This window comes from Oncorhynchus mykiss, chromosome 30 (genome assembly GCF_013265735.2).
Source record: "Oncorhynchus mykiss isolate Arlee chromosome 30, USDA_OmykA_1.1, whole genome shotgun sequence".
Lineage (NCBI taxonomy): Eukaryota > Metazoa > Chordata > Actinopteri > Salmoniformes > Salmonidae > Oncorhynchus > Oncorhynchus mykiss.
The window spans coordinates 4,735,108-4,762,151 of record NC_050570.1 but is presented as its reverse complement, the minus strand read 5'-3'; the positions used below and the strand labels follow the sequence as shown (position 1 = coordinate 4,762,151).

Sequence of the window (27,044 nt, the reverse complement as noted above, 5' to 3'; positions counted from 1 at the left end):
GTGTTATCCAGTCACTACATACTGGATTACACAGGGAAAACAAGGGTGGGTATTAGTTAATGCTATCCGTAGTGTGGTCTAGCTCCTGGACTTATTGGTTAGGGTTAACCCTAACCCTAACACATAGGAGTTAGTCCGTTGCTAGCTATTAGCTATTAGCTAGCTTCTGGACCTATTGGTTACACTGCGGAGTTGCTAATGCTAGCTATTAGCTATTAGCTAGCTTCTGGACCAATTGGTTACACTGCGGAGTTGCTAATGCTAGCTATTAGCTATTAGCTAGCTTCTGGACCTATTGGTTACACTGCGGAGTTGCTAATGCTAGCTATTAGCTATTAGCTAGCTTCTGGACCTATTGGTTATACTGCGGAGTTGCTAATGCTAGCCTAATATTAAGGAGGTTGAATGTCTTTGCTATTAGCAGGATTTCATAGCCTCATTGTAAAATAGACGATTACTGTAACCGATGGTGTAGTGGTGCTCTATCTTACACAGGCCTATCTATCCTCTATCTTACACAGCGTCTTGAGTAATGAAGGCCTATCTATCCCTAGAACGGCATTTCCCAAACTCGGTCCTCGGGACCCCAAGAGGTGCATGTTTTGGGTTTTGCCCTTAGTAGTACACAGCTGATTAAAAATAAGTTAAGCTTGATGATTGGTTGATTTATATAAATCAGCTGTGTAGTACAGGGGGTCCCGAGGACTGAGTTTCAGAAAACGTTGCCCTTAGAAAATATGATATTTCTAAATCAAGTAGGAGCTAGTGAGTTGATAGCTATTAAATATAGAAAGGTTTTATGTCCTTACTATAAGATAGACTTTTAACTAGTCCTCTAGTACTGATGTAGATAGACTTCTAACCAGTCCTCTAGTGCTGATGTAGCTAGACTTTTAACTAGTCCTCTAGTGCTGATGTAGCTAGAATTGTAACTAGTCCTCTAGTACTGATGTAGATAGAATTGTAACTAGTCCTCTAGTGCTGATGTAGCTAGAATTGTAACTAGTCCTCTAGTGCTGATGTAGCTAGACTTTTAACTAGTCTTCTAGTGCTGATGTAGCTAGAATTGTAACTAGTCCTCTAGTGCTGATGTAGATAGACTTTTAACTAGTCCTCTAGTGCTGATGTAGCTAGACTTTTAACTAGTCCTCTAGTGCTGATGCAGCTAGACTTTTAACTAGTCCTCTAGTGCTGATGTTGCTAGAATTTTAACTAGTCCTCTAGTGCTGATGTAGCTAGACTTTTAACTAGTCCTCTAGTGCTGATGTAGATAGAATTGTAACTAGTGCTCTAGTGCTGATGTAGATAGACTTTTAACTAGTCCTCTAGTGCTGATGTAGATAGACTTTTAACTAGTCTTCTAGTGCTGATGTAGCTAGAATTGTAACTAGTCCTCTAGTGCTGATGTAGCTAGACTTTTAACTAGTCCTCTAGTGCTGATGTAGCTAGACTTTTAACTAGTCCTCTAGTGCTGATGTAGCTAGACTTTTAACTAGTCCTCTAGTGCTGATGTTGCTAGAATTTTAACTAGTCCTCTAGTGCTGATGTAGCTAGACTTTTAACTAGTCCTCTAGTGCTGATGTAGATAGAATTGTAACTAGTGCTCTAGTGCTGATGTAGATAGACTTTTAACTAGTCCTCTAGTGCTGATGTAGATAGACTTTTAACTAGTCCTCTAGTGCTGATGTAGATAGACTTTTAACTAGTGCTCTAGTGCTGATGTAGCTAGACTTTTAACTAGTCCTCTAGTGCTGATGTTGCTAGAATTTTAACTAGTCCTCTAGTGCTGATGTTGCTAGAATTTTAACTAGTCCTCTAGTGCTGATGTAGATAGAATTGTAACTAGTGCTCTAGTGCTGATGTAGATAGACTTTTAACTAGTCCTCTAGTGCTGATGTAGATATACTTTTAACTAGTCCTCTAGTGCTGATGTAGCTAGACTTTTAACTAGTGCTCTAGTGCTGATGTAGCTAGACTTTTAACTAGTCCTCTAGTGCTGATGTTGCTAGAATTTTAACTAGTCCTCTAGTGCTGATGTAGCTAGACTTTTAACTAGTCCTCTAGTGCTGATGTAGATAGAATTGTAACTAGTGCTCTAGTGCTGATGTAGCTAGACTTTTAACTAGTCCTCTAGTGCTGATGTAGCTAGACTTTTAACTAGTCCTCTAGTGCTGATGTTGCTAGAATTTTAACTAGTCCTCTAGTGCTGATGTAGCTAGACTTTTAACTAGTCCTCTAGTGCTGATGTAGCTAGACTTTTAACTAGTGCTCTAGTGCTGATGTAGCTAGACTTTTAACTAGTCCTCTAGTGCTGATGTTGCTAGAATTTTAACTAGTCCTCTAGTGCTGATGTAGCTAGACTTTTAACTAGTCCTCTAGTGCTGATGTAGATAGAATTGTAACTAGTGCTCTAGTGCTGATGTAGCTAGACTTTTAACTAGTCCTCTAGTGCTGATGTAGCTAGACTTTTAACTAGTCCTCTAGTGCTGATGTTGCTAGAATTTTAACTAGTCCTCTAGTGCTGATGTAGCTAGACTTTTAACTAGTGCTCTAGTGCTGATGTAGATAGACTTTTAACTAGTCCTCTAGTGCTGATGTAGATAGACTTTTAACTAGTCCTCTAGTGCTGATGTAGCTAGACTTTTAACTAGTGCTCTAGTGCTGATGTAGCTAGACTTTTAACTAGTCCTCTAGTGCTGATGTTGCTAGAATTTTAACTAGTCCTCTAGTGCTGATGTTGCTAGAATTTTAACTAGTCCTCTAGTGCTGATGTAGATAGAATTGTAACTAGTGCTCTAGTGCTGATGTAGATAGACTTTTAACTAGTCCTCTAGTGCTGATGTAGATAGACTTTTAACTAGTCCTCTAGTGCTGATGTAGCTAGACTTTTAACTAGTGCTCTAGTGCTGATGTAGCTAGACTTTTAACTAGTCCTCTAGTGCTGATGTTGCTAGAATTTTAACTAGTCCTCTAGTGCTGATGTAGCTAGACTTTTAACTAGTCCTCTAGTGCTGATGTAGATAGAATTGTAACTAGTGCTCTAGTGCTGATGTAGATAGACTTTTAACTAGTCCTCTAGTGCTGATGTAGATAGACTTTTAACTAGTCTTCTAGTGCTGATGTAGCTAGAATTGTAACTAGTCCTCTAGTGCTGATGTAGCTAGACTTTTAACTAGTCCTCTAGTGCTGATGTAGCTAGACTTTTAACTAGTGCTCTAGTGCTGATGTAGCTAGACTTTTAACTAGTCCTCTAGTGCTGATGAAGCTATAATTGTAACTAGTGCTCTAGTGCTGATGTACAGTTGGCTCCAAAATTACTGGCACCCCCGACTGGCAATGAACAAATAATACATAACAAATATAAACTATATAGTTATAGAGAGAAACTCAAAATACCAACATGTGAGAAATATTGTACTTTATTAATGTTTCAATGGAACCAACCAAAATCATTCAATTATTTAATACAACATGTAACCAAAATCAAGGTTTCATGATTATTGGCACTCCTCATTTAGTACTTAGTGCCACCGCCTCTGGCAAGGATAACAGCATGGAGTCTTTTCCTGTAATGTTTGACAAGGTTAAGGAAGAATTTTGGATCATTCCTCTATGCGGATCCTTTCAAGATCCTTCACATTCTTGGGTTTGAGCTTATCAACTGCCCCTCTTCCACTCAGCCCACAGGTTTTCCATTGGATTGAGGTCCGGCGACTGAGATGGCCATGGCAGAACATTGATTTTGTTGTCACAGAACCATTTCTGTGTGGATCTTGAGGTATGTTTTGGGTAATTGTCTTGTTGGAAAGTCCTACGGCCAAGTCCCAGCCTTCTGGCAGAGGCAACCAGATTGTCAACCAAAATTGCCTGATACTTGGTAGAATTCATTATGCCATCAATCTTAAACAGTGCCCCTGGACCTCTGGAATTAAAACAGCCGCAAAACATCACTGACCCACCACCATATTTCACCGTGGGTATGAGGTGCCTCTCCTCTGTTTCGACGCCAAACATGCCGATGCTGTATCTGAACTTTCAATGTCGGTCTCATCGGACCAGAGCACCTTCTTCCAGTCATAATTTAAATGACGTTTGGCAAACTCCAAGCGCTTTGCGTCTGTGTCTTGGGGTCAGAAAGGGCTTTCTTCTGGCAAACCTTCTAAAGAGCCTGCGGATGTGGAGGTGACGGTGCTTTTTGAGACCTGGTGACCCCAAGACGCCACCAAGGCCTGCAATTTTTTCACAGTGGTTCTTGGGGATTTTGTTGCTTCTCTCACCATCCTCCTCCCTATCCTGGGGGGCAAAATGCATTTGCGTCCTCTACCCATGAGGTTTTCAACTGTTCCATATCTTTTGAATTTTCTAATAATTACCCTGACAGTGCTCAGTGGTGTATTTGTTTGTGGATCTTCTTGTAGCCATTACCAGATTTATGAAGGTCTACGACCATCTGTCTCTTTGTGAACTGCCAGTTCTTTTGTTTTCTTCATGGTGTTGAGTGACAGTGGGATATTGCATGTATGTTACCTCATTTCTATACCCTAGTGAAACAGGAAGTGATGTAATGGCTCAATAGAGTTCCTTAAGACTTAGATAAACTTAAATAAGTGGAATTTAATTTGTGGTTTAATTTTGGTAGATGTTATTTACAATAATCTTTAAGGGTGCCATTAATTGTGAAACCTTGATTTGGAGGAAATTGATTTTTAATTAAATCAATAAATTATTTTTGTTGTTTCCATTGAAACATTGATGAAGTACAGTATTTCTCACATGTTGGTATTTTGAGTTTATCTCTATAATTATATTGTTTATATTTGTTTAAGCATTTGTTTGTGCATTGCCAGACAGAGGTGCCAGAAATTTTGGAGCCCACTGTACCTAGACTTCTAACCAGTGCTCTAGTGCTAATTTAGCTAGACTTTTAACGTGCTCTAGTGCTAATGTAGCTAGACTTTTAACATGCTCTAGTGCTAATGTAGCTAGACTTTTAACGTGCTCTAGTGCTGATGTAGCTAGATTTCTAACCAGTGCTCTAGTGCTGATGTAGCTAGACTTCTAACCAGTGCTCTAGTGCTGATGTAGCTAGACTTCTAACCAGTGCTCTAGTGCTGATGTAGACTTCTAACCAATCCTCTAGTGCTGATGTAGACTTCTAACCAGTCCTCTAGTGTTCATGTAGACTTCTAACCAGTCCTCTAGTGCTGATGTAGACTTCCAACCAGTCCTCTAGTGTTGATGTAGACTTCTAACCAGTCCTCTAGTGCTGATGTAGACTTCTAACCAGTCCTCTAGTGCTGATGTAGATAGACTTCTAACCAGTCCTCTAGTGCTGATGTAGACTTCCAACCAGTCCTCTAGTGTTGATGTAGACTTCTAACCAGTCCTCTAGTGCTGATGTAGACTTCTAACCAGTCCTCTAGTGCTGATGTAGATAGACTTCTAACCAGTCCTCTAGTGTTGATGTAGATAGACTTCTAACCAGTCCTCTAGTGCTGATGTAGACTTCTAACCAGTCCTCTAGTGCTGATGTAGATAGACTTCTAACCAGTCCTCTAGTGTTGATGTAGACTTCTAACCAGTCCTCTAGTGTTGATGTAGACTTCTAACCAGTCCTCTAGTGTTGATGTAGACTTGTAACCAGTCCTCTAGTGCTGATGTAGACTTGTAACCAGTCCTCTAGTGTTGATGCAGACTTCTAACCAGTCCTCTTTTGTTGATGTAGCTAGACTTCTAACCAGTCCTCTAGTGTTGATGTAAACTTGTAACCAGTCCTCTAGTGTTGATGTAGACTTGCAACCAGTCCTCTAGTGCTGATGTAGACTTGTAACCAGTCCTCTAGTGTTGATGTAGACTTCTAACCAGTCCTCTAGTGTTGATGTAGACTTCTAACCAGTCCTCTAGTGTTGATGTAGACTTCTAACCAGTCCTCTAGTGTTGATGTAGACTTGTAACCAGTCCTCTAGTGTTGATGTAGACTTCTAACCAGTCCTCTAGTGCTGATGTAGACTTGTAACCAGTCCTCTAGTGTTGATGTAGACTTGTAACCAGTCCTCTAGTGCTGATGTAGACTTGTAACCAGTCCTCTAGTGCTGATGTAGACTTCTAACCAGTCCTCTAGTGCTGATGTAGACTTGTAACCAGTCCTCTAGTGTTGATGTAGACTTGTAACCAGTCCTCTAGTGCTGATGTAGACTTGTAACCAGTCCTCTAGTGCTGATGTAGACTTCTAACCAGTCCTCTAGTGCTGATGTAGACTTGTAACCAGTCCTCTAGTGTTGATGTAGACTTCTAACCAGTCCTCTAGTGCTGATGTAGACTTGTAACCAGTCCTCTAGTGTTGATGTAGACTTGTAACCAGTCCTCTAGTGTTGATGTAGACTTCTAACCAGTCCTCTAGTGTTGATGTAGACTTGTAACCAGTCCTCTAGTGTTGATGTAGACTTCTAACCAGTCCTCTAGTGTTGATGTAGACTTCTAACCAGTCCTCTAGTGTTGATGTAGGTAGACTTCCAACCAGTCATCTAGTGTTGATGTAGTTGAGTAATAAAGGCCCACATAAGATCTTAATTTGATCAGTTTCTCACAGCAGGAAAATTATCCTGCAGCAACAGGAAATATTAATTATTGTTTGGATTATAATTAATGGACATTTTTGTAAGGGTTGATATGATCCATTTTTAGTTAGGGCAAATCAAGTCTGAAATTAGAAATGAGAAATTACAAACTTTAGAAGCCTGTTTAAACATTGAATACACTACAAGTTTGCATTTCCTGCTGTGAGGGACATTTCCTGCCACAACAGGATGGTCAAATGAAGATCCTACACCTGTACCTATCCCACAGAACATATCCCACCCCTGGTTATAACACCTTGTCAAATGTTGCTGTCAGATATTTTAATTTTGTATTTGTGTTTATCATCACAGGTTATCGTCACGACTCCTATGGAGATGTTGAAGATTCAGCTTCAAGATGCTGGGAGAATTGGTAAGAGATTTAGAGGGATGGAGGAGAATTGGTAAGAGACTTAGAGAGGTGGAGGAGATTCTGTAAGAGAGAGATTGAGGAGAATCTCCAGATTTAGTGAGATGGAGAAGAATTGGTAAGAGATTTAGAGGGATGGATGAGAATCTGTAAGAGATTTAGAGAGATGGAGGAGAATTGGTAAGAGATTTAGAGAGGTGGAGGAGAATCTCTAAGAGATTTAGAGAGATGGAGGAGAATTGGTAAGAGATTTAGAGAGATGGAGGAGAATTGGTAAGAGATTTAGAGAGATGGAGGAGAATTGGTAAGATATTTAGAGAGATGGAGGAGAATTGGTAAGATATTTAGAGAGATGGAGGAGAATTGGTAAGAGATTTAGAGAGATGGATGAGAATTGGTAAGAGATTTAGAGGGATGGAGGAGAATTGGTAAGAGATTTAGAGAGACGGAGGAGAATTGGTAAGAGATTTAGAGAGGTGGAGGAGATTCTGTAAGAGAGAGATTGAGGAGAATCTCCAGATTTAGTGAGATGGAGAAGAATTGGTAAGAGATTTAGAGGGATGGATGAGAATCTGTAAGAGATTTAGAGAGATGGAGGAGAATTGGTAAGAGATTTAGAGAGGTGGAGGAGAATCTCTAAGAGATTTAGAGAGATGGAGGAGAATTGGTAAGAGATTTAGAGAGATGGAGGAGAATTGGTAAGAGATTTAGAGAGATGGAGGAGAATTGGTAAGATATTTAGAGAGATGGAGGAGAATTGGTAAGATATTTAGAGAGATGGAGGAGAATTGGTAAGAGATTTAGAGAGATGGATGAGAATTGGTAAGAGATTTAGAGGGATGGAGGAGAATTGGTAAGAGATTTAGAGAGACGGAGGAGAATTGGTAAGAGATTTAGAGAGGTGGAGGAGATTCTGTAAGAGAGAGATGGAGGAGAATCTTCAGATTTAGTGAGATGGAGGAGAATTGGTAAGAGATTTAGAGGGATGGATGAGAATCTGTAAGAGATTTAGAGAGATGGAGGAGAATTGGTAAGAGATTTAGAGAGGTGGAGGAGAATTGGTAAGAGATTTAGAGAGATGGAGGAGAATATGTAAGAGATTTAGAGGGATGGATGAGAATCTGTAAGAGATTTAGAGAGATGGAGGAGAATTGGTAAGAGATTTAGAGGGATGGAGGAGAATTGGTAAGAGATTTAGAGAGATGGAGGAGAATCTCTAAGAGATTTAGAGAGATGGAGGAGAATTGGTAAGAGATTTAGAGAGATGGAGGAGAATTGGTAAGAGATTTAGAGAGATGGAGGAGAATTGGTAAGATATTTAGAGAGATGGAGGAGAATTGGTAAGAGATTTGGAGAGATGGGTGAGAATTGGTAAGAGATTTAGAGAGGTGGAGGAGATTCTGTAAGAGAGAGATGGAGGAGAATCTTCAGATTTAGTGAGATGGAGGAGAATTGGTAAGAGATTTAGAGGGATGGATGAGAATCTGTAAGAGATTTAGAGAGATGGAGGAGAATTGGTAAGAGATTTAGAGAGGTGGAGGAGAATTGGTAAGAGATTTAGAGAGATGGAGGAGAATATGTAAGAGATTTAGAGGGATGGATGAGAATCTGTAAGAGATTTAGAGAGATGGAGGAGAATTGGTAAGAGATTTAGAGGGATGGAGGAGAATTGGTAAGAGATTTAGAGAGATGGAGGAGAATCTCTAAGAGATTTAGAGAGATGGAGGAGAATTGGTAAGAGATTTAGAGAGATGGAGGAGAATTGGTAAGAGATTTAGAGAGATGGAGGAGAATTGGTAAGATATTTAGAGAGATGGAGGAGAATTGGTAAGAGATTTAGAGAGATGGGTGAGAATTGGTAAGAGATTTAGAGGGATGGAGGATAATTGGTAAGAGATTTAGAGAGACGGAGGAGAATTGGTAAGAGATTTAGAGAGGTGGAGGAGATTCTGTAAGAGAGAGATGGAGGAGAATCTTCAGATTTAGTGAGATGGAGGAGAATTGGTAAGAGATTTAGAGGGATGGATGAGAATCTGTAAGAGATTTAGAGAGATGGAGGAGAATTGGTAAGAGATTTAGAGAGGTGGAGGAGAATTGGTAAGAGATTTAGAGAGATGGAGGAGAATATGTAAGAGATTTAGAGGGATGGATGAGAATCTGTAAGAGATTTAGAGAGATGGAGGAGAATTGGTAAGAGATTTAGAGGGATGGAGGAGAATTGGTAAGATATTTAGAGAGATGGAGGAGAATCTCTAAGAGATTTAGAGAGATGGAGGAGAATTGGTAAGAGATTTAGAGAGATGGAGGAGAATTGGTAAGAGATTTAGAGAGATGGAGGAGAATCTGTAAGATATTTAGAGAGATGGGGGAGAATATGTAAGAGATTTAGAGGGATGGAGGAGAATTGGTAAGAGATTTAGAGAGATGGAGGATAATCTGTAAGAGAGAGATGGAAATGGAGGGAGGGACAAAGAAGATCCTGAGCAGAGATAGTTTTGAGGAATCTCCATTGGAATCGTATCAACGTGCATTATGTACGTTGCCCATGCGTCGTCAATGGGCCGTGTGGTGCAATCTGGGCGACCCTGGGACAAGGAGAGCACTCCTTCAAGGAGTGAATGGGAGACAATTGTGCACTAGCTTAAAAACCCAACGTTAGCATGAATTTTGTGAACGAGAAGTACAACATTTACAAAAATGTGCGAGGGTACGGAGATAATATGAACATGTAGATAGGGGTAAAGTGACCATGCGTAGATAGAGAACAGCAGCGTACAAAAGGGGGGGGGGGGGGTCAATGCAAATATTCTGGGTGGCCATTTGATTAGATGTTCAGGAGTCTTATGGCTTGGGGGTAGAAGCTGTTCAGGAGCCTTTTAGACCTGGACTCAGGGTACCGCTTGCCGTGCGGCAGCAGAGAGAACAGTCTATGACCAGGGTGGCTGGAGTCTTTAGGGCCTTCCTTTGACACCGCCTGGTATAGAGGTCCTGGATCGCGGGAAGCTTGGCCCCAGTGATGTACTGGGCCGTACGCACTACCCTTTGTAGTGCCTTGCGGTCGGAGGACGAGCAGTTGCCATACCAGGCGGTGAGGCAACCAATCAGGATGCTCTCTTTGGTGCAGCTTTAGAACTTTTTGAGGATCTGAGGACCCATGCCAAATATTTTTTTGTCTCCTGATAGTTTGTTGAGATGTGGAAGCCAAGGAACCTGAAGCTCTCAACCTGTTCCACTTCAGCCCCGTCGATGAGAATGGGGGCATTCTCGGCCCTCCTTTTCCTGTAGTCTAACCTAACCTTTGTCTTGCTCACATTGAGGGAGAGGTTGTTGTCCTGGCACCACACTGCCAGGTCTCTGTCCTCCTCCCTGTAGGCTGTCTCGTCGTTGTCGGTGATCAGGCCTACCACCGTTGTGTTGTCAGCAAACTTAATGATGGTGTTGGAGTCGTGCTTGTCCACATGGTCATGGGTGAACAGGGAGTACAGGAGGGGACTAAGCACGCACCCCTGAGGGGCCCCCGTGTTGAGGATCAGCATGGCAGGTGTGCTGTTGCCTACCCTTACCACCTGGGGGCAGCCTGTTAGGAAGTCCAGGATCCAGTTGCAGAGGGAGGTGTTCAGTCCCAGCGTCAGCCGGTGTAGTAGTAGTCAATCTTAGTCCTGTATTGATGCTTTGCCTGTTTGATGGTTCGTCGGAGGGCATAACGCGATTTCTTATAAGCTTCCGGGTTCGTGTCCCGCTCCTTGAAAGAGGCCGCTCTACCCTTTAGCTCAGTGCAGATGTTGCCTGTAATCCATGGCTTCTGGTTGGGGTATGTGCCTTGGGTCACCTTGGGGACGACATCATCAATGCACTTATTTGACAAAGCCGGTGTCTGATATGGTGTCCTCCTCAATGCCATCGGATGAATCAGGAAAATAGAATTATGGTCAAATATGCCAAACGGAGAGCTTTGTATACGTGTCTCTGTGTGTGGAGTGAAGGTGGTCTCGAGTTTTCCTCCATTAATTTTTTCCCCATAAGGGATTTTAGAAACACTTAATATAAGGGCTGTGTTTCTGTGAAGGTTTGATAACCGTGTAAATCTCTCTGACAAGGTAACTTTTATCAATATATTCGGCTCTATTTACTCTCAGATTTGAACATGCAAATTAGCACCGAGGTACCTTAGACTTCATCCAAGACTACAAATCCCAGCATGCTCATGCACGTCATCTCTAGCTGACACCTTTGCTAACAGGTATTGTGTCAATTTAAAACTTGCACAAGACAGTTCACAGAATTATCAATGTAAAGGAGTTTAGCCAATTTATTAATTACTAAATTTAGCTATCCAGAGATTCGTACCTTTGCCTCGATTTGGCATTTTCGTCTGAATTATCATGGTATTTGTAGTTCTTTATGATAGCCACATTAGCAGTTAATTAGCATTTCATTTTGGGGGGGTTAATTACAGGCGAATATATTGATAAACGTTTGTCAGAGAGACATTTACACGGTTATCGAAACATCACACCAGGGTTAAAACATGTGTTTTATGTGTTTCTAAAATCTCCCGTGGGGATTCCTCTCTCCTCCTTTCTGTAGCATTTCTGAAATATGGGTAAATGCTGCCCTCGTGTGGTCAATAATGGAATCACATAGGCCGTTGACCTGTAATATTTCTGAAATATGGGTAAATGCTGCCCTCGTGTGGTCAGTAATGGAATCACATAGGCCGTTGACCTGTAATATTTCTGAAATATGGATAAATGCTGCCCTCGTGTGGTCAGTAATGGAATCACATAGGCCCGTTGACCTGCTATTATCAAGCCTTATAAATACTTATCATCTCATAATAATCTTGCCAAAATAAATACCAGCAAACTAGTTAGTTAGATATATAGATAGAGATAGATATTATTGCCCACAGCGAGAACAATTTAACACCATGTTGCCCCCCCAACCCTCAGAGGCCCAGAGGAAGCTGATGCCAGAGACAATAGTACCAGGGACCGTGCCGACAAAGTCCCCCACCGCCATGCAGCTGACCAGGGAACTACTGAAAGAGAAGGGCATCGCTGGGCTGTACAAGGGCCTAGGGGCCACACTGCTCAGGTAGGGCTCTATACAAGGACCTGGGGGCCACACTGCTCAGGTAGGGCTCTATACAAGGGCCTAGGGGCCACACTGCTCAGGTAGGGCTCTATACAAGGACCTGGGGGCCCACACTGCTCAGTTAGGGCTCTATACAAGGGCCTAGGGGCCCACACTGCTCAGGTAGGGCTCTATACATGGGCCTAGGGGCCATACTGCTCAAGTAGGGCTCTATACAAGGACCTGCGGGCCCACACTGCTCAGGTAGGGCTCTATACAAGGGCCTAGGGGCCACACTGCTCAGGTAGGGCTCTATACAAGTACCTGGGGGCCACACTGCTCAGGTAGGGCTCTATACAAGGGCCTAGGGGCCACACTGCTCAGGTAGGGCTCTATACAAGGACCTGGGGGCCGCACTGCTCTGATACACTGCATGACACCATTTAGAAACATACACTGCTCTGACCACCAAGCACTTCACCACTCTAGACTCTAGCATTGTCTTAACTTGATTCTTTACCTCCTCTCTCCTTGCCTCCTTTCTCCTTGCCTCCTCAAAATGCTTTGGAGGAGAAGGTTCAAGGCCAAGTGACCTTGGATCTTCTCCTCCAGGATGTTTTGAGAAGGGTTCGAGGAAAGAGGACGCAAGGAATCAAGGAAATATAACTACAGTCTATCTATAGAGACACAGACACAATGCTCTGTCCGCTGAGGTTTGACAAAATGATCAACTCTACTCTGCTGATTTCTAATTATCTCATTCCCCTACCTCCCCTCCACTACCTCCCCTCCACTACCTCCCCTCTACTCCCTCCCCTCCACTACCTCCCCTCCACTACCTCCCCTCCACTACCTCCCCTCCCCTACCTCCCCTCTACTACCTACCCTCCACTACATCCCCTCCCCTACCTCCCCTCCCCTACCTCCCCTCCCCTACCTCCCCTCCCCTACCTCCCCTCTACTACCTACCCTCCACTACATCCCCTCCCCTCCCCTACCTCCCCCCCACTACCCCCCCTACCTCCCCCCCTACCTCCACTCCACTACCTCCCCTCCACTACCTCCCCCCTCCACTACCTCCCCTCCACTACCTCCCCCCCTCCACTACCTCCCCTCCACTACCTCCCCTCCCCTACCTCCCCTCCACTACCTCCACTACCTCCCCTCCCCTACCTCCCCTCCCCTACCTCCCGTCCACTACCTCCACTACCTCCCCTCCCCTACCTCCCCTCCCCTACTTCCCGTCCACTACCTCCCCTACCTCCCCTCCCCTACCTCCCCTCCACTACCTCCCCTCCACTACCTCCCCCCTCCACTACCTTCCCCCCTCCACTACCTTCCCCCCTCCACTACCTCCCCCCCTCCACTACCTCCCCCCCTCCACTACCCCCCCTTCCCCTACCTTCCCCCCTCTACTACCTCCCCCCCTCCACTACCCCCCCTCCACTACCTCCCCCCCTCCACTAACCCCCCATCCCCTACCTCCCCCCTCCACTACCCCCCCATCCCCTACCTTCCCCCTTCACTACCCCCCCCCCCCCCTCCACTACCCCCCATCCCCTACCTCCCCCCTCCACTACCCCCCATTCCCTACCTTCCCCCCTCCACTACCTCCCGTCCACTACCTCCCCCCCCTCCACTACCCCCCCATCCCCTACCTTCCCCCCTCCACTACCTCCCGTCCACTACCTCCCCCCCTCCACAACCCCCCATCCCCTACCTTCCCCCCTCCACTACCTCCCCTCACTACCTCCTCTAAGGGATGTTCCATTCTCCATCATCTACTTCCCTCTGTTTGCCAACCTGAACACCCTGGGGAAGAGAGGAGCGGAGGGCCCCGCCCCTTTCTATGTGTCATTCCTGGCAGGCTGTCTGGCTGGCAGCACGGCCGCCGTGGCTGTCAACCCTGTAGATGGTGAGACATAATATTAGAATGAATAATACTGTAGTAATATAGGCTGGCAGTGTGTGAGACATAGGACTTGCTTGAGAACTTCTTATCTACTTCTTATGAGACCCTAGAATGCCGTACAATAAGGCTTATACTATGTTCTGTATTTAGTCTGTATCCTACACCAATCATAAGTTCTTAGTTGCGTTAGTGTGTGTTTTGTTGTGGTATTAACATGGTGTTGTTGTGTATTTACAGTGATTAAGACCAGGATCCAGTCTATGAACAGGGGGAGTACAGAGGAAACGTACAGTGGGGTGACTGATTGTATCAGGTAACCTCAATCGCACCAACACCTATCTTAACTAGGCTAGTTCACAACATATCTTAACTAGGCTAGTTTACAACATATCTTAACTAGGCTAGTTCACAACATATCTTAACTAGGCTAGTTCACAATATATCTTAACTAGGCTAGTTTACAACATATCTTAACTAGGCTAGTTCACAACATATCTTAACTAGGCTTGTTCACAACATATCTTAACTAGGCTAGTTCACAACATATCTTAACTAGGCTAGTTTACAACATATCTTAACCAGGCTAGTTTACAACATATCTTAACTAGGCTAGTGGCAAGGCTTAATCTGGAACTGCATGTTGAAGGTAGAAATAGAATGACTAGAGCACACACAACCTCCTATACTATTCCAACCTACAGTTGAAGTCAGAAGTTTACATACACTTAGGTTGGAGTCATTAAAACTCATTTTTCAACCACTCCACTAATTTCTTGTTAACAAACTTTAGTTTCGGCAAGTCGGTTAGGACATCTACTTTGTAGAACAGACAGATTATTTTACTTATAGTTCATTGTATCACAATTCCAGTGGGTCAGAAGTTTACATACACAAAGTTGACTGTGCCTTTAAACAATTCCAAGAAAATTATGTCATGGCTTTAGAAGCTTCTGATAGGCTAATTGACATCCTTTGTCAATTGGAGGTGTACCTGTGGATGTATTTCAAGGCCTACCTTAAAACTTAGTGCCTCTTTGCTTGACATCATGGGAAAATCAAAAGAAATCAGCCAAGACCTCAGAAAGACATTGTAGACCTCCACAAGTCTGGTTCATCCTTGGGAGCAATTTCCAAACGCCTGAAGGTACCACGTTCATCTGTACAAACAATAGTAAACAAGTATAAACACCGTGGGACCACGCAGCCGTCATTCCGCTCAGGAAGGAGACGCGTTCTGTCTCCTAGAGATGAACGTACTTTGGTGCAAAAAGTGCAAGTCAATCCCAGAACAACAGCAAAGGACCCTGTGAAGATGCTGGAGGAAACAGGTACAACAATATCTTTATCCACAGTAAAACGAGTCCTATATCGACAGAACCTGAAAGGCCGCTCAGCAAGGAAGAAGCCACTGCTCCAAAACCACCATTAAAAAGCCAGACTACGGTTTGCAACTGCACATGGGGACAAAGATCGTACTTTTTGGAGAAATGTTCTCTGGTCTGATGAAACAAAAATAGAAGTGTTTGACCATAATGACCATCGTTATGTTTGGAGGAAAAAGGGGGAGGCTTGCAAGCCGAAGAACACCATCCCAACCGTGACGCACAGGGCTGGCAGCATCATGTTGTGGGGGTGCTTTGCTGCAGGACGGACTGGTGCACTTCACAAAATAGATGGCATCATGAGGAAAGACAATTATGTAGATATTTTGAAGCAACATCTCAAGACATCAGTCAAGAAGTTAAAGCTTGGTCCCAAATGGGTCTTCCAAATGGACAATGACCCCAAGCATACTTCCAAAGTTGTGGCAAAATGGCTTAAGGACAACAAAGTCAAGGTATTGGAGTGGCCATCACAAAGCCCTGATCTCAATCCCATAGGAAATTTGTGTGGAAGAACTGAAAAAGCGTGTGCGAGCAAGGAGGCCTACAAACCTGACTCAGTTACATCAGCTCTGTCAGGAGGAACGGGCCAAAATTTGTGGGAAGCTTGTGGAAGGCTACCTGAAACGTTTGACCCAAGTTAAATAGTTTAAAGGCAATGCTACCAAATACTAATTGAGTGTATGTAAACTTCTGACCCACTGAGAATGTAATGAAATAAATAAAAGCTTAAATAAATCATTCTCTCTACTATTATTCTGACATTTCACATTCTTCAAATAAAGTGGTGATCCTAACTGACCTAAGACAGGGAATTTTTACTCTGATTAAATGTCAGGAATTGTGAAGAACTGAGTTTAAATTTATTTGTTTAAGGTGTATGTAAACTTCCGACTTCCACTGTATTTGGCAGTAAATTTGATCTACACAATACATTTCTATGTGAACATTCTGTAAATGTCTATTCTCCTGAATGTCCGTTGCCCCACGATATACATTATCCAATCAAATCAATTAGCCAATGATATTTTGTACAGAGAAGTAAAAAAATAAGTTGTGATGCTCAACTACCCGAATGTCTCGTTCAACATGCCACTGAAAAGTTTGAAAGCTGCAATTAATGTTACGGAAATAATGCAATTTAGTTCAAAGCTATTTGCAAAAAAAAAAGTCATTTGGATGCTTTGCACATTTTTTAAACTTTAACCTCTTTGTCCATCTGCCAGGAAGTGTTCTTGTTTCAAACACACCATCTTTAAAGGGATATAGATACCTTGGCTATAGTTGATTCAATAAGGCAGTTTAGGTGACAGTTTCCTTTTGACACTTAAATATAAATGTTCTGTTACTGTTAGCTCTCTCACATTATACTATTACTGTTAGCTCTCACATTAAGACTGTTACTGTTAGCTCTCTCTCATTATACTGTTACTGTTAGCTCTCTCTCATTAAACTGTTACTGTTAGCTCTCTCACATTAAGACTGTTACTGTTAGCTCTCACATTAAGACTGTTACTGTTAGCTCTCTCTCATTATACTGTTACTGTTAGCTCTCTCTCATTAAACTGTTACTGTTAGCTCTCTCACATTAAGACTGTTACTGTTAGCTCTCTCACATTAAGACTGTTACTGTTAGCTCTCACACATTAAGACTGTTACTGTTAGCTCTCACACATTAAGACTGTTACTGTTAGCTCTCACACATTAAGACTGTTACTGTTAGCTCTCACATTAAGACTGTTACTGTTAGCTCTCTCACATTATACTGTTACTGTTAGCTCTCTCACATTAAGACTGTTACTGTTAGCTCTCTCACATTATACTGTTACTGTTAGCTCTCACATTAAGACTGTTACTGTTAGCTCTCTCACATTATACTGTTACTGTTAGCTCTCACATTAAGACTGTTACTGTTACGTCTCTCACATTATACTGTTACTGTTAGCTCTCACATTAAGACTGTTACTGTTAGCTCTCTCTCATTAAACTGTTACTGTTAGCTCTCTCACATTATACTGTTACTGTTAGCTCTCACATTAAGACTGTTACTGTTAGCTCTCTCTCATTAAACTGTTACTGTTAGCTCTCTCACATATACTGTTACTGTTAGCTCTCACATTATACTGTTACTGTTAGCTCTCTCTCATTAAACTGTTACTGTTAGCTCTCTCACATTATACTATTACTGTTAGCTCTCACATTATACTATTACTGTTAGCTCTCACATTAAGACTGTTACTGTTAGCTCTCTCTCATTAAACTGCTACTGTTAGCTCTCTCACATTATACTGTTACTGTTAGCTCTCTCTCATTAAACTGTTACTGTTAGCTCTCTCACATTAAGACTGTTACTGTTAGCTCTCTCACATTAAGACTGTTACTGTTAGCTCTCACACATTAAGACTGTTACTGTTAGCTCTCACACATTAAGACTGTTACTGTTAGCTCTCACATTAAGACTGTTACTGTTAGCTCTCTCACATTAAGACTGTTACTGTTAGCTCTCTCACATTAAGACTGTTACTGTTAGCTCTCTCTCATTAAACTGTTACTGTTAGCTCTCTCACATTATACTGTTACTGTTAGCTCTCTCACATTAAGACTGTTACTGTTAGCTCTCTCTCATTAAACTGTTACTGTTAGCTCTCTCACATTATACTGTTACTGTTAGCTCTCTCTCATTAAACTGTTACTGTTACCTCTCTCACATTATACTGTTACTGTTAGCTCTCACATTAAGACTGTTACTGTTAGCTCTCTCTCATTAAACTGTTACTGTTAGCTCTCTCACATTATACTGTTACTGTTAGCTCTCACATTAAGACTGTTACTGTTAGCTCTCTCTCATTAAACTGTTACTGTTAGCTCTCACACATTAAGACTGTTACTGTTAGCTCTCTCATTAAGACTGTTACTGTTAGCTCTCTCACATTAAGACTGTTACTGTTAGCTCTCTCATTAAGACTGTTACTGTTAGCTCTCTCACATTAAGACTGTTACTGTTAGCTCTCTCTCATTAAACTGTTACTGTTAGCTCTCTCACATTATACTGTTACTGTTAGCTCTCTCACATTAAGACTGTTACTGTTAGCTCTCTCTCATTAAACTGTTACTGTTAGCTCTCTCACATTATACTGTTACTGTTAGCTCTCTCTCATTAAACTGTTACTGTTAGCTCTCTCACATTAAGACTGTTACTGTTAGCTCTCACACATTAAGACTGTTACTGTTAGCTCTCTCATTAAGACTGTTACTGTTAGCTCTCACACATTAAGACTGTTACTGTTAGCTCTCTCATTAAGACTGTTACTGTTAGCTCTCTCACATTAAGACTGTTACTGTTAGCTCTCTCATTAAGACTGTTACTGTTAGCTCTCTCACATTAAGACTGTTACTGTTAGCTCTCTCTCATTAAACTGTTACTGTTAGCTCTCTCACATTATACTGTTACTGTTAGCTCTCTCACATTAAGACTGTTACTGTTAGCTCTCTCTCATTAAACTGTTACTGTTAGCTCTCTCACATTATACTGTTACTGTTAGCTCTCTCTCATTAAACTGTTACTGTTAGCTCTCTCACATTAAGACTGTTACTGTTAGCTCTCTCACATTAAGACTGTTACTGTTAGCTCTCTCACATTAAGACTGTTACTGTTAGCGCTCTCACATTAAGACTGTTACTGTTAGCTCTCTCACATTAAGACTGTTACTGTTAGCTCTCACATCAAACTGTTACTCTTAGCTCTCACATTAAGACTGTTACTGTTAGCTCTCTCACATTAAGACTGTTACTGTTAGCTCTCTCTCATGAAACTGTTACTGTTAGCTCTCTCACATTAAACTGTTACTGTTAGCTCTCTCACATTATACTGTTACTGTTAGCTCTCTCACATTAAGACTGTTACTGTTAGCTCTCTCACATTAAGACTGTTACTGTTAGCTCTCACACATTAAGACTGTTACTTAGCTCTCACATTAAGACTGTTACTTTTAGCTCTCTCACATTAAGACTGTTACTGTTAGCTCTCTCACATTAAGACTGTTACTGTTAGCTCTCTCTCATTAAGACTGTTACTGTTAGCTCTCTCACATTAAGACTGTTACTGTTAGCTCTCACATCAAACTGTTACTGTTAGCTCTCACATTAAGACTGTTACTGTTAGCTCTCTCACATTAAGACTGTTACTGTTAGCTCTTTCACATTATACTGTTACTGTTAGCTCTCTCTCATTAAACTGTTACTGTTAGCTCTCACACATTAAGACTGTTACTGTTAGCTCTCTCTCATTAAACTGTTACTGTTAGCTCTCTCTCATTAAGACTGTTACTGTTAGCTCTCTCTCATTAAGACTGTTACTGTTAGCTCTCTCTCTCATTAAGACTGTTACTGTTAGCTCTCACACATTAAGACTGTTACTGTTAGCTCTCACACATTAAACTGTTAGCTCTCTCACATCAAGACTGTTACTGTTAGCTATCTCACATTAAACTGTTACTGTTAGCTCTCTCACATTATACTGTTACTGTTAGCTCTCACATTAAACTGTTACTGTTAGCTCTCTCTCATTAAGACTGTTACTGTTAGCTCTCTCTCATTAAGACTGTTACTGTTAGCTCTCTCTCATTAAGACTGTTACTGTTAGCTCTCACACATTAAGACTGTTACTGTTAGCTCTCACACATTAAACTGTTAGCTCTCTCACATCAAGACTGTTACTGTTAGCTATCTCACATTAAACTGTTACTGTTAGCTCTCTCACATTATACTGTTACTGTTAGCTCTCACATTAAGACTGTTACTGTTAGCTCTCTCACATTAAGACTGTTACTGTTAGCTCTCTCTCATTAAACTGTTACTGTTAGCTCTCTCACATTAAGACTGTTACTGTTAGCTCTCTCACATTAAGACTGTTACTGTTAGCTCTCTCACATTAAGACTGTTACTGTTAGCTCTCACATCAAACTGTTACTGTTAGCTCTCACATTAAGACTGTTACTGTTAGCTCTCTCACATTAAGACTGTTACTGTTAGCTCTCTCTCATTAAACTGTTACTGTTAGCTCTCTCACATTAAGACTGTTACTGTTAGCTCTCACATCAAACTGTTACTGTTAGCTCTCACATTAAGACTGTTACTGTTAGCTCTCTCACATTAAGACTGTTACTGTTAGCTCTCTCTCATTAAACTGTTACTGTTAGCTCTCTCACATTAAACTGTTACTGTTAGCTCTCTCACATTATACTGTTACTGTTAGCTCTCACATCAAGACTGTTACTGTTAGCTCTCTCACATTATACTGTTACTGTTAGCTCTCTCTCATTAAACTGTTACTGTTAGCTCTCTCACATTAAGACTGTTACTGTTAGCTCTCTCATTAAACTGTTACTGTTAGCTCTCTCACATTAAGACTGTTACTGTTAGCTCTCTCACATTAAGACTGTTACTGTTAGCTCTCACACATTAAGACTGTTACTTAGCTCTCACATTAAGACTGTTACTTTTAGCTCTCTCACATTAAGACTGTTACTGTTAGCTCTCTCACATTAAGACTGTTACTGTTAGCTCTCTCTCATTAAGACTGTTACTGTTAGCTCTCACACATTAAGACTGTTACTGTTAGCTCTCACACATTAAACTGTTACTGTTAGCTCTCACACATTAAACTGTTACTGTTAGCTCTCACACATTAAACTGTTACTGTTATCTCTCTCACATTAAGACTGTTACTGTTATCTCTCTCACATTAAGACTGTTACTGTTAGCTCTCTCTCTCATTAAACTGTTCTTGTGCCCATTTAATAAAACTGTAATTACTTTTGGAGCAAAATGTTATTAACATACTGTTACATAATTCTTGGGTAATTGCATTTCAATTGCATGGCAATGAGCTGAGTGTTTTTGTTGTTGTTTGTAATTACTGTATACGATGGAATAGCTCCTTATTCCACTTTATGTAATGACTTCATTATGATACAATTATAAAGCAATTTCCAGTCTCCTACGTAGCAATGTTGCTACTGTAATAATCACAACGTTACCAGACATGTAGAGGAGAACTGGATGTTTCCAGTTCTTACGTCACTCGTTATGAACATATATGTGTTGGTGGTATTTTGACACTGAGGTGATTCATGTATCTAATTACAGGCTGGATTAACGGCCATATTTAAGAGCCCTCCAAACCAAATATTTGTCAGCCATCAAATAATTGTTTTTTGGGGGGTTCAAATAACTAGCATATCATTATTATTTGGTTTTCTGAGAGGTATTCAATATACTTTTCTGAGACCTTTATTTGGATATAAAAGATAATAGTTGCCTCTTTTTTAGTTAAAACTCGATATAAATTATATTAAATGCATAAACTATATTCGACCACCTCGGAGTATTTAAAACAAAACAAAAAATGTGTGTATTTCAAATGAACTACAAAAACGATTTCCTGCGCAAGTCTTGAGTTATTGTTCAAGAACATACCGCTGTTGTTTTTTTGTTGTTTCGTAGCACACACATGCTGGAGTTTACAAAACAAAATGGCCACTGGAAATGAGGATGATGTGATTCTGACAGAGAGGCTACTTTGTAGCTTACGTTTAATCTGAGAAGGTTTCTGGGAAAGCCTTTCCATCTACCAGATGACTGTTATCATTAACATCTCTAGATCTGTTCTCAATTTTTTTTTGGGGGGGGGGGGGGGGGGGCGGAAACAATTTAGCAGCTGAGGTGCATTGCCATATTCAATTAAAATACATCATTAGTAACGAGGTAAAACTATTCACTGATATGTTGTTGCTAATCTGTGTTGCCCGTGTCTCTCCTCTCTTCTCTTCCTTCAGTAAAATAATGAAGAATGAGGGTCCTTCAGCGTTCCTGAAGGGGGCGTACTGCCGTGCCCTGGTCATCGCGCCCTTATTTGGTATCGCCCAGGTGGTCTACTTCTTCGGCGCGGGAGAATACATCCTCAGCTTCCTGCCTGGCAACTAAGTGACAAGAACATCAACCATTCAGATCTCTGCCTTTCCCTCCTCCCTTACAAAATCACAACTACATCATCACCGCTAGGATCCAGTCCCCTCTAGGATCCAGTCACCTCTAGGATCCAGTCACCTCTAGGATCCAGTCACCTCTAGGATCCAGTCACCTCTAGGATCCAGTCCGCTCTAGGATCCAGTCCGCTCTAGGATCCAGTCCCCTCTAGGATCCAGTCCCCTCTAGGATCCAGTCCCCTCTAGGATCCAGTCCCCTCTAGGATCCAGTCACCGCTAGGATCCAGTCACCTCTAGGATCCAGTCACCTCTAGGATCCAGTCCCCTCTAGGATCCAGTCACCTCTAGGATCCAGTCCCCTCTAGGATCCAGTCACCTCTAGGATCCAGTCACCTCTAGGATCCAGTCCCCGCTAGGATCCAGTCCCCTCTAGGATCCAGTCCCCTCTAGGATCCAGTCCCCACTAGGATCCAGTCACCTCTAGGATCCAGTCCCCTCTAGGATCCAGTCCCCACTAGGATCCAATCACCTCTAGGATCCAGTCCCCGCTAGGATCCAGTCCCCACTAGGATCCAGTCCCCACTAGGATCCAATCACCTCTAGGATCCAGTCCCCGCTAGGATCCAGTCCCCACTAGGATCCAGTCCCCACTAGGATCCAATCACCTCTAGGATCCAGTCCCCGCTAGGATCCAGTCCCCGCTAGGATCCAGTCCCCGCTAGGATCCAGTCCCCTCTAGGATCCAGTCACCTCTAGGATCCAGTCACCTTTAGGATCCAGTCCCTCCTAGGATCCAGTCCCCACAGCGTTTGCCTACATTGATGTGACCCAACTCTCTGCCTCTCTTCCCCTCACAACTACATCGATAGGATCCAGGAGATCACTAGGATCCAGTCACCTCTAGGATCCAGTCCCCTCTAGGATCCAGTCACCTTTAGGATCCAGTCCCTCCTAGGATCCAGTCCCCACAGCGTTTGCCTACATTGATGTGACCCAACTCTCTGCCTCTCTTCCCCTCACAACTACACCGATAGGATCCAGGAGATCACTAGGATCCAGTCACCTCTAGGATCCAGTCCCCGATAGGATCCAGGAGATCACCTGTCATCACCTGAAAATAAGGTTTTGATCCACATCCACCAATTTGGGGTTTCTTTATTTGACCCTCTAGAGGTGAACAAGTTGCGTGTAAGCCTCTTTCGGTGTCCCTCTCGTGTTGAATGTAATGTTATGGTTGTGAGCACACTAACAGGAACACTAGGACGTTGATTTGCCAAACTGTCGGCAACACAAGAGTCCAGTGGAATTGAAGCCACAAATATCACCATCTTAAATTACGTTTTTTTTGTTAAAACAATTTTTGTTTTTAAATGTGGCCGTGGTTACAGGGTAGTCCTTTTGTCTGAATGGGGTGCTGCAGTTGTTACAAGCAGCTATATCGGTCGTTAGTCATCTCTGTCAGTACAGCCATAGCAGCAGAATTGGTCACATGATGACGTCTGTTGCCTATTCATCACGTTTAACAACATATCTTGTAATAATATAAGTTGTAAAACATTGTTGATCCAAATGAAGAAGGATTTAATGAGACAGTTAGTTAGAGAGATTAGTTAGAGAGATTACGAATAGTTTACGAATAGTTACGAATAGTTAGAGAGATTACGGGGTTAGTTAGAGAGATTACGAAGCACCCTGTACACTCGTGGGAATTGGCCTTTGTGGATAGGGCTAAATTCAAATGTTTTTTATTTTACAGAAGAAATATGAAATGCGTCACAAAAAGTATTTGCATAACGATGGTAGCAATTCAAAGGGAACAGTTTAGAGATAATCAAATGATTATACCGAAGGTGAGGACACAACAGTTCACCTGACACAAGACTGAATCCAAACACATTAACACTGTTGATTTGATGTGTATCTTACATTGACTGTACTTTTCACAGCATTTGTTGATAAGGACATGTGAAAATACTCTGGATACATTCAGTAACATGATCAGATTATTCCTGGGAAATGTGGGGTAGATACAACATAAGACGGGAACAAAGACAAAGGGTTTGAGTGAGAGGACTAACCGGTGTCTCCAAGTCATTTCAATGCACTTTTATGACTCAAAGAAGAGTCTTCAGCTATAAGTTTATTTGAGCCTCTTCTCGCTGTGCCGTTGATAAACTAGAGCAAACACACTTGTAGTTGAACGCAACCCTGCATCCCACCATCACACAATTACTGTTGTTGTTTATACCACAACCCCCCCCCCCCCCCCCCCCCCCCCCCCCCCCAAAAAAAAATAATGTAAATTTATAAATCGCAATCTGGGTCAGGAGGGCATGATTTTGAATTCTTGTTCTATTGCCCACGTGACTAAGCTAAGTTATAAAATATGATATCACAGTGTTAGGGCTTTTCAACAGGGCAGTTCGGGGGGAAACACATCATTTAGTTGGCGTATAGAAAAAGAAGTCATGAACGCATCCAGGTGCGTGTTCCACGGCAGATTGACAAAACATAGGCCCATTCCGTTCAGAACAACCCAGGGGTTATGACCCCATGTGATCTTGTAACTGTTCATCAGACATGGTGGTCATAAACGTTACTGTTCTGTATTGTGACATCAGTTTTATGATTTGGAAATGTGAAATGCATATTTGGGACTCTTTTGTGTGTTTTGGCTTGTTTGATGTCAAAGTTGTATTTATTATAATCCTCAACGTCTCGTCTTTTCAAAATACACATAGTCGTCTTAATTTACGGCATTTCCCTTCACTCAGACGACAACAAATGTGCAAAAGTTGCCCAATTAGCAAGGAGGGATGGGGGACGGGGGGACAACGTGTTGTTGTGAGGTGCTCAAGTTCAGAGCGGCTGTCAGTCAAAACCCCATGTGGCACCGTGAAGCACAGAGCCAGAGCTCTGATGTCCTGTATAGCATGTTACTGTACATCCACTGCTTTCCAATTTAGGCGCCATTTTTCAACCCGAATACAAGTACGGGTGTAAAGGGCTACTGGACCTGTTATTATGAATTAGAATGATGAATGAGATATTACATGCATATTTAAATGTCTGAGTTTCAGGCCCAAATCGGTATAATGTGTTAAAGTGTATAGCAACACACTCCTTCTGGATCTCACCTGAACAGCCCAATGATCCCTGCCTTCTAATAGGTTGTACTCAGCCAATCACCTTATAGCTCTGAGTGGACCAGGGTAGGCCTTGCCCCCCCCCCCGGTAGTTTCTCCTCTCTAGGGACCAGCGTAAATGCGGGAACCTTACTAAGCCCGTGACATAGAAGGAAATTAGAACTATCGCAGTACCTGACTTACATCGATATTGGTGTTTGTGTTGGAAACTAACTGTAAATAGAGACGGCCATCTTTCCCACAGAATTATAGAGCGCAGATAGACACAGTCTTCGTGTCTCTTTAGACGTTTACAACTCTTTAGAACATGATTATCTATCGTTTTTTAAAATTTTATTTACATTTTAGTTTTTATTTCACCTTTTTATTTAACCAGGGAGGCCAGGTGAGAACACCTTTATTTAACCAGGGAGGCCAGTTGACAACAAGTTCTCACTTACAACTGCCACCTGGCCAACACAACGCAACGCAGTGCGACACAAAACAACAACACGGAGTAAACCAAAAGTACAGTCAATAACACAATAGAAAAACAAATCTATATACAGTGTGTGCAAAAGGCAAGCTATAATGCATTACGTCTCAATAACTCTAAAAAGAATTTGGCCCGGTGACAGTACTAATACTATGCCAACACAAACACGTCTGTTATTAAGTTTCCACTGTACTACAGAACAGAATCAATGATAATTGAGGTTTCCACAGTATACTAAAGATAAACTATATAATTGTTTTTATTCCAATCGTTGTCAAATGCAGACTATTTATGCGTCAGTAGGTGTTCTTGGTTTTTCTCTAGACTCTACGTTGTGCATGCGTTTGTTGCATCATCGAAAAGCCTGCCGCGCCATTGGCCGATCTCGCCGGGGAGATCAAGGTGACTTTGATGTGTCACATCCAATCGAGATTCTGTCCTCTGAGGCTCTGTTCCCAGCGTCCCTAAAGCAGCTCTTCCATAATGGTTCATGGGCCAATAGGGTACACTATTCCCTACATAGTGCACTACTTTGGACCAGGACCCATAGTACTCTGGTCAAAAGTAGTGCACTATGTTTAAATGTTTATTCGGATCCCCATGATGTCAGCTAATTTCCCTGGGGTCCATAATGCTGTCCACTATTTAGGGCCAATAGGGCATTTACCATTTGAAACATTCATATGAAAAACAACTCCTCAATGTTTTATAATAATTATCATCAATATTCCTTTCTATATATCTATATCTATAGTTCTATATATCGATAGCTCTATATCTATAGTTCTATAGTTCTATATATCTATGCCTATATCTCTATATATCTATAGCTCTATATATCTATATCTATAGTTCTATATATCGATAGCTCTATATCTATAGTTCTATAGTTCTATATATCTATGCCTATATCTCTATATATCTATAGCTCTATATATCTATATCTATAGTTCTATATATCGATAGCTCTATATCTATAGTTCTATATATATATACCCATATATCTATAGCTCTATATAGCTCTTTTTCTATAGTTCTATATATCTATAGCTCTATATCTATAGTTCTATATATCGATAG

At 41.8% G+C, this 27,044-nt stretch overlaps 1 protein-coding gene across 1 annotated transcript in view; it reads left to right on the top strand.

The window, feature by feature from the left end:
* Positions 1 to 24,429, top strand: part of LOC110521172 (mitochondrial glutamate carrier 1-like) — a 52,527-nt gene extending 28,098 nt beyond the window's left edge. Inside the window, exons 7-11 of the mRNA XM_036968531.1 lie at positions 6,930 to 6,990; positions 11,940 to 12,084; positions 13,824 to 13,978; positions 14,213 to 14,288; positions 22,194 to 24,429. Coding sequence (XP_036824426.1) covers positions 6,930 to 6,990; positions 11,940 to 12,084; positions 13,824 to 13,978; positions 14,213 to 14,288; positions 22,194 to 22,341 — 585 coding nt within the window. The 3' untranslated portion in view covers positions 22,342 to 24,429. The remainder of the gene's footprint in view (positions 1 to 6,929; positions 6,991 to 11,939; positions 12,085 to 13,823; positions 13,979 to 14,212; positions 14,289 to 22,193) is intronic.
* The last annotated feature ends 2,615 nt before the right edge of the window (positions 24,430 to 27,044 follow it).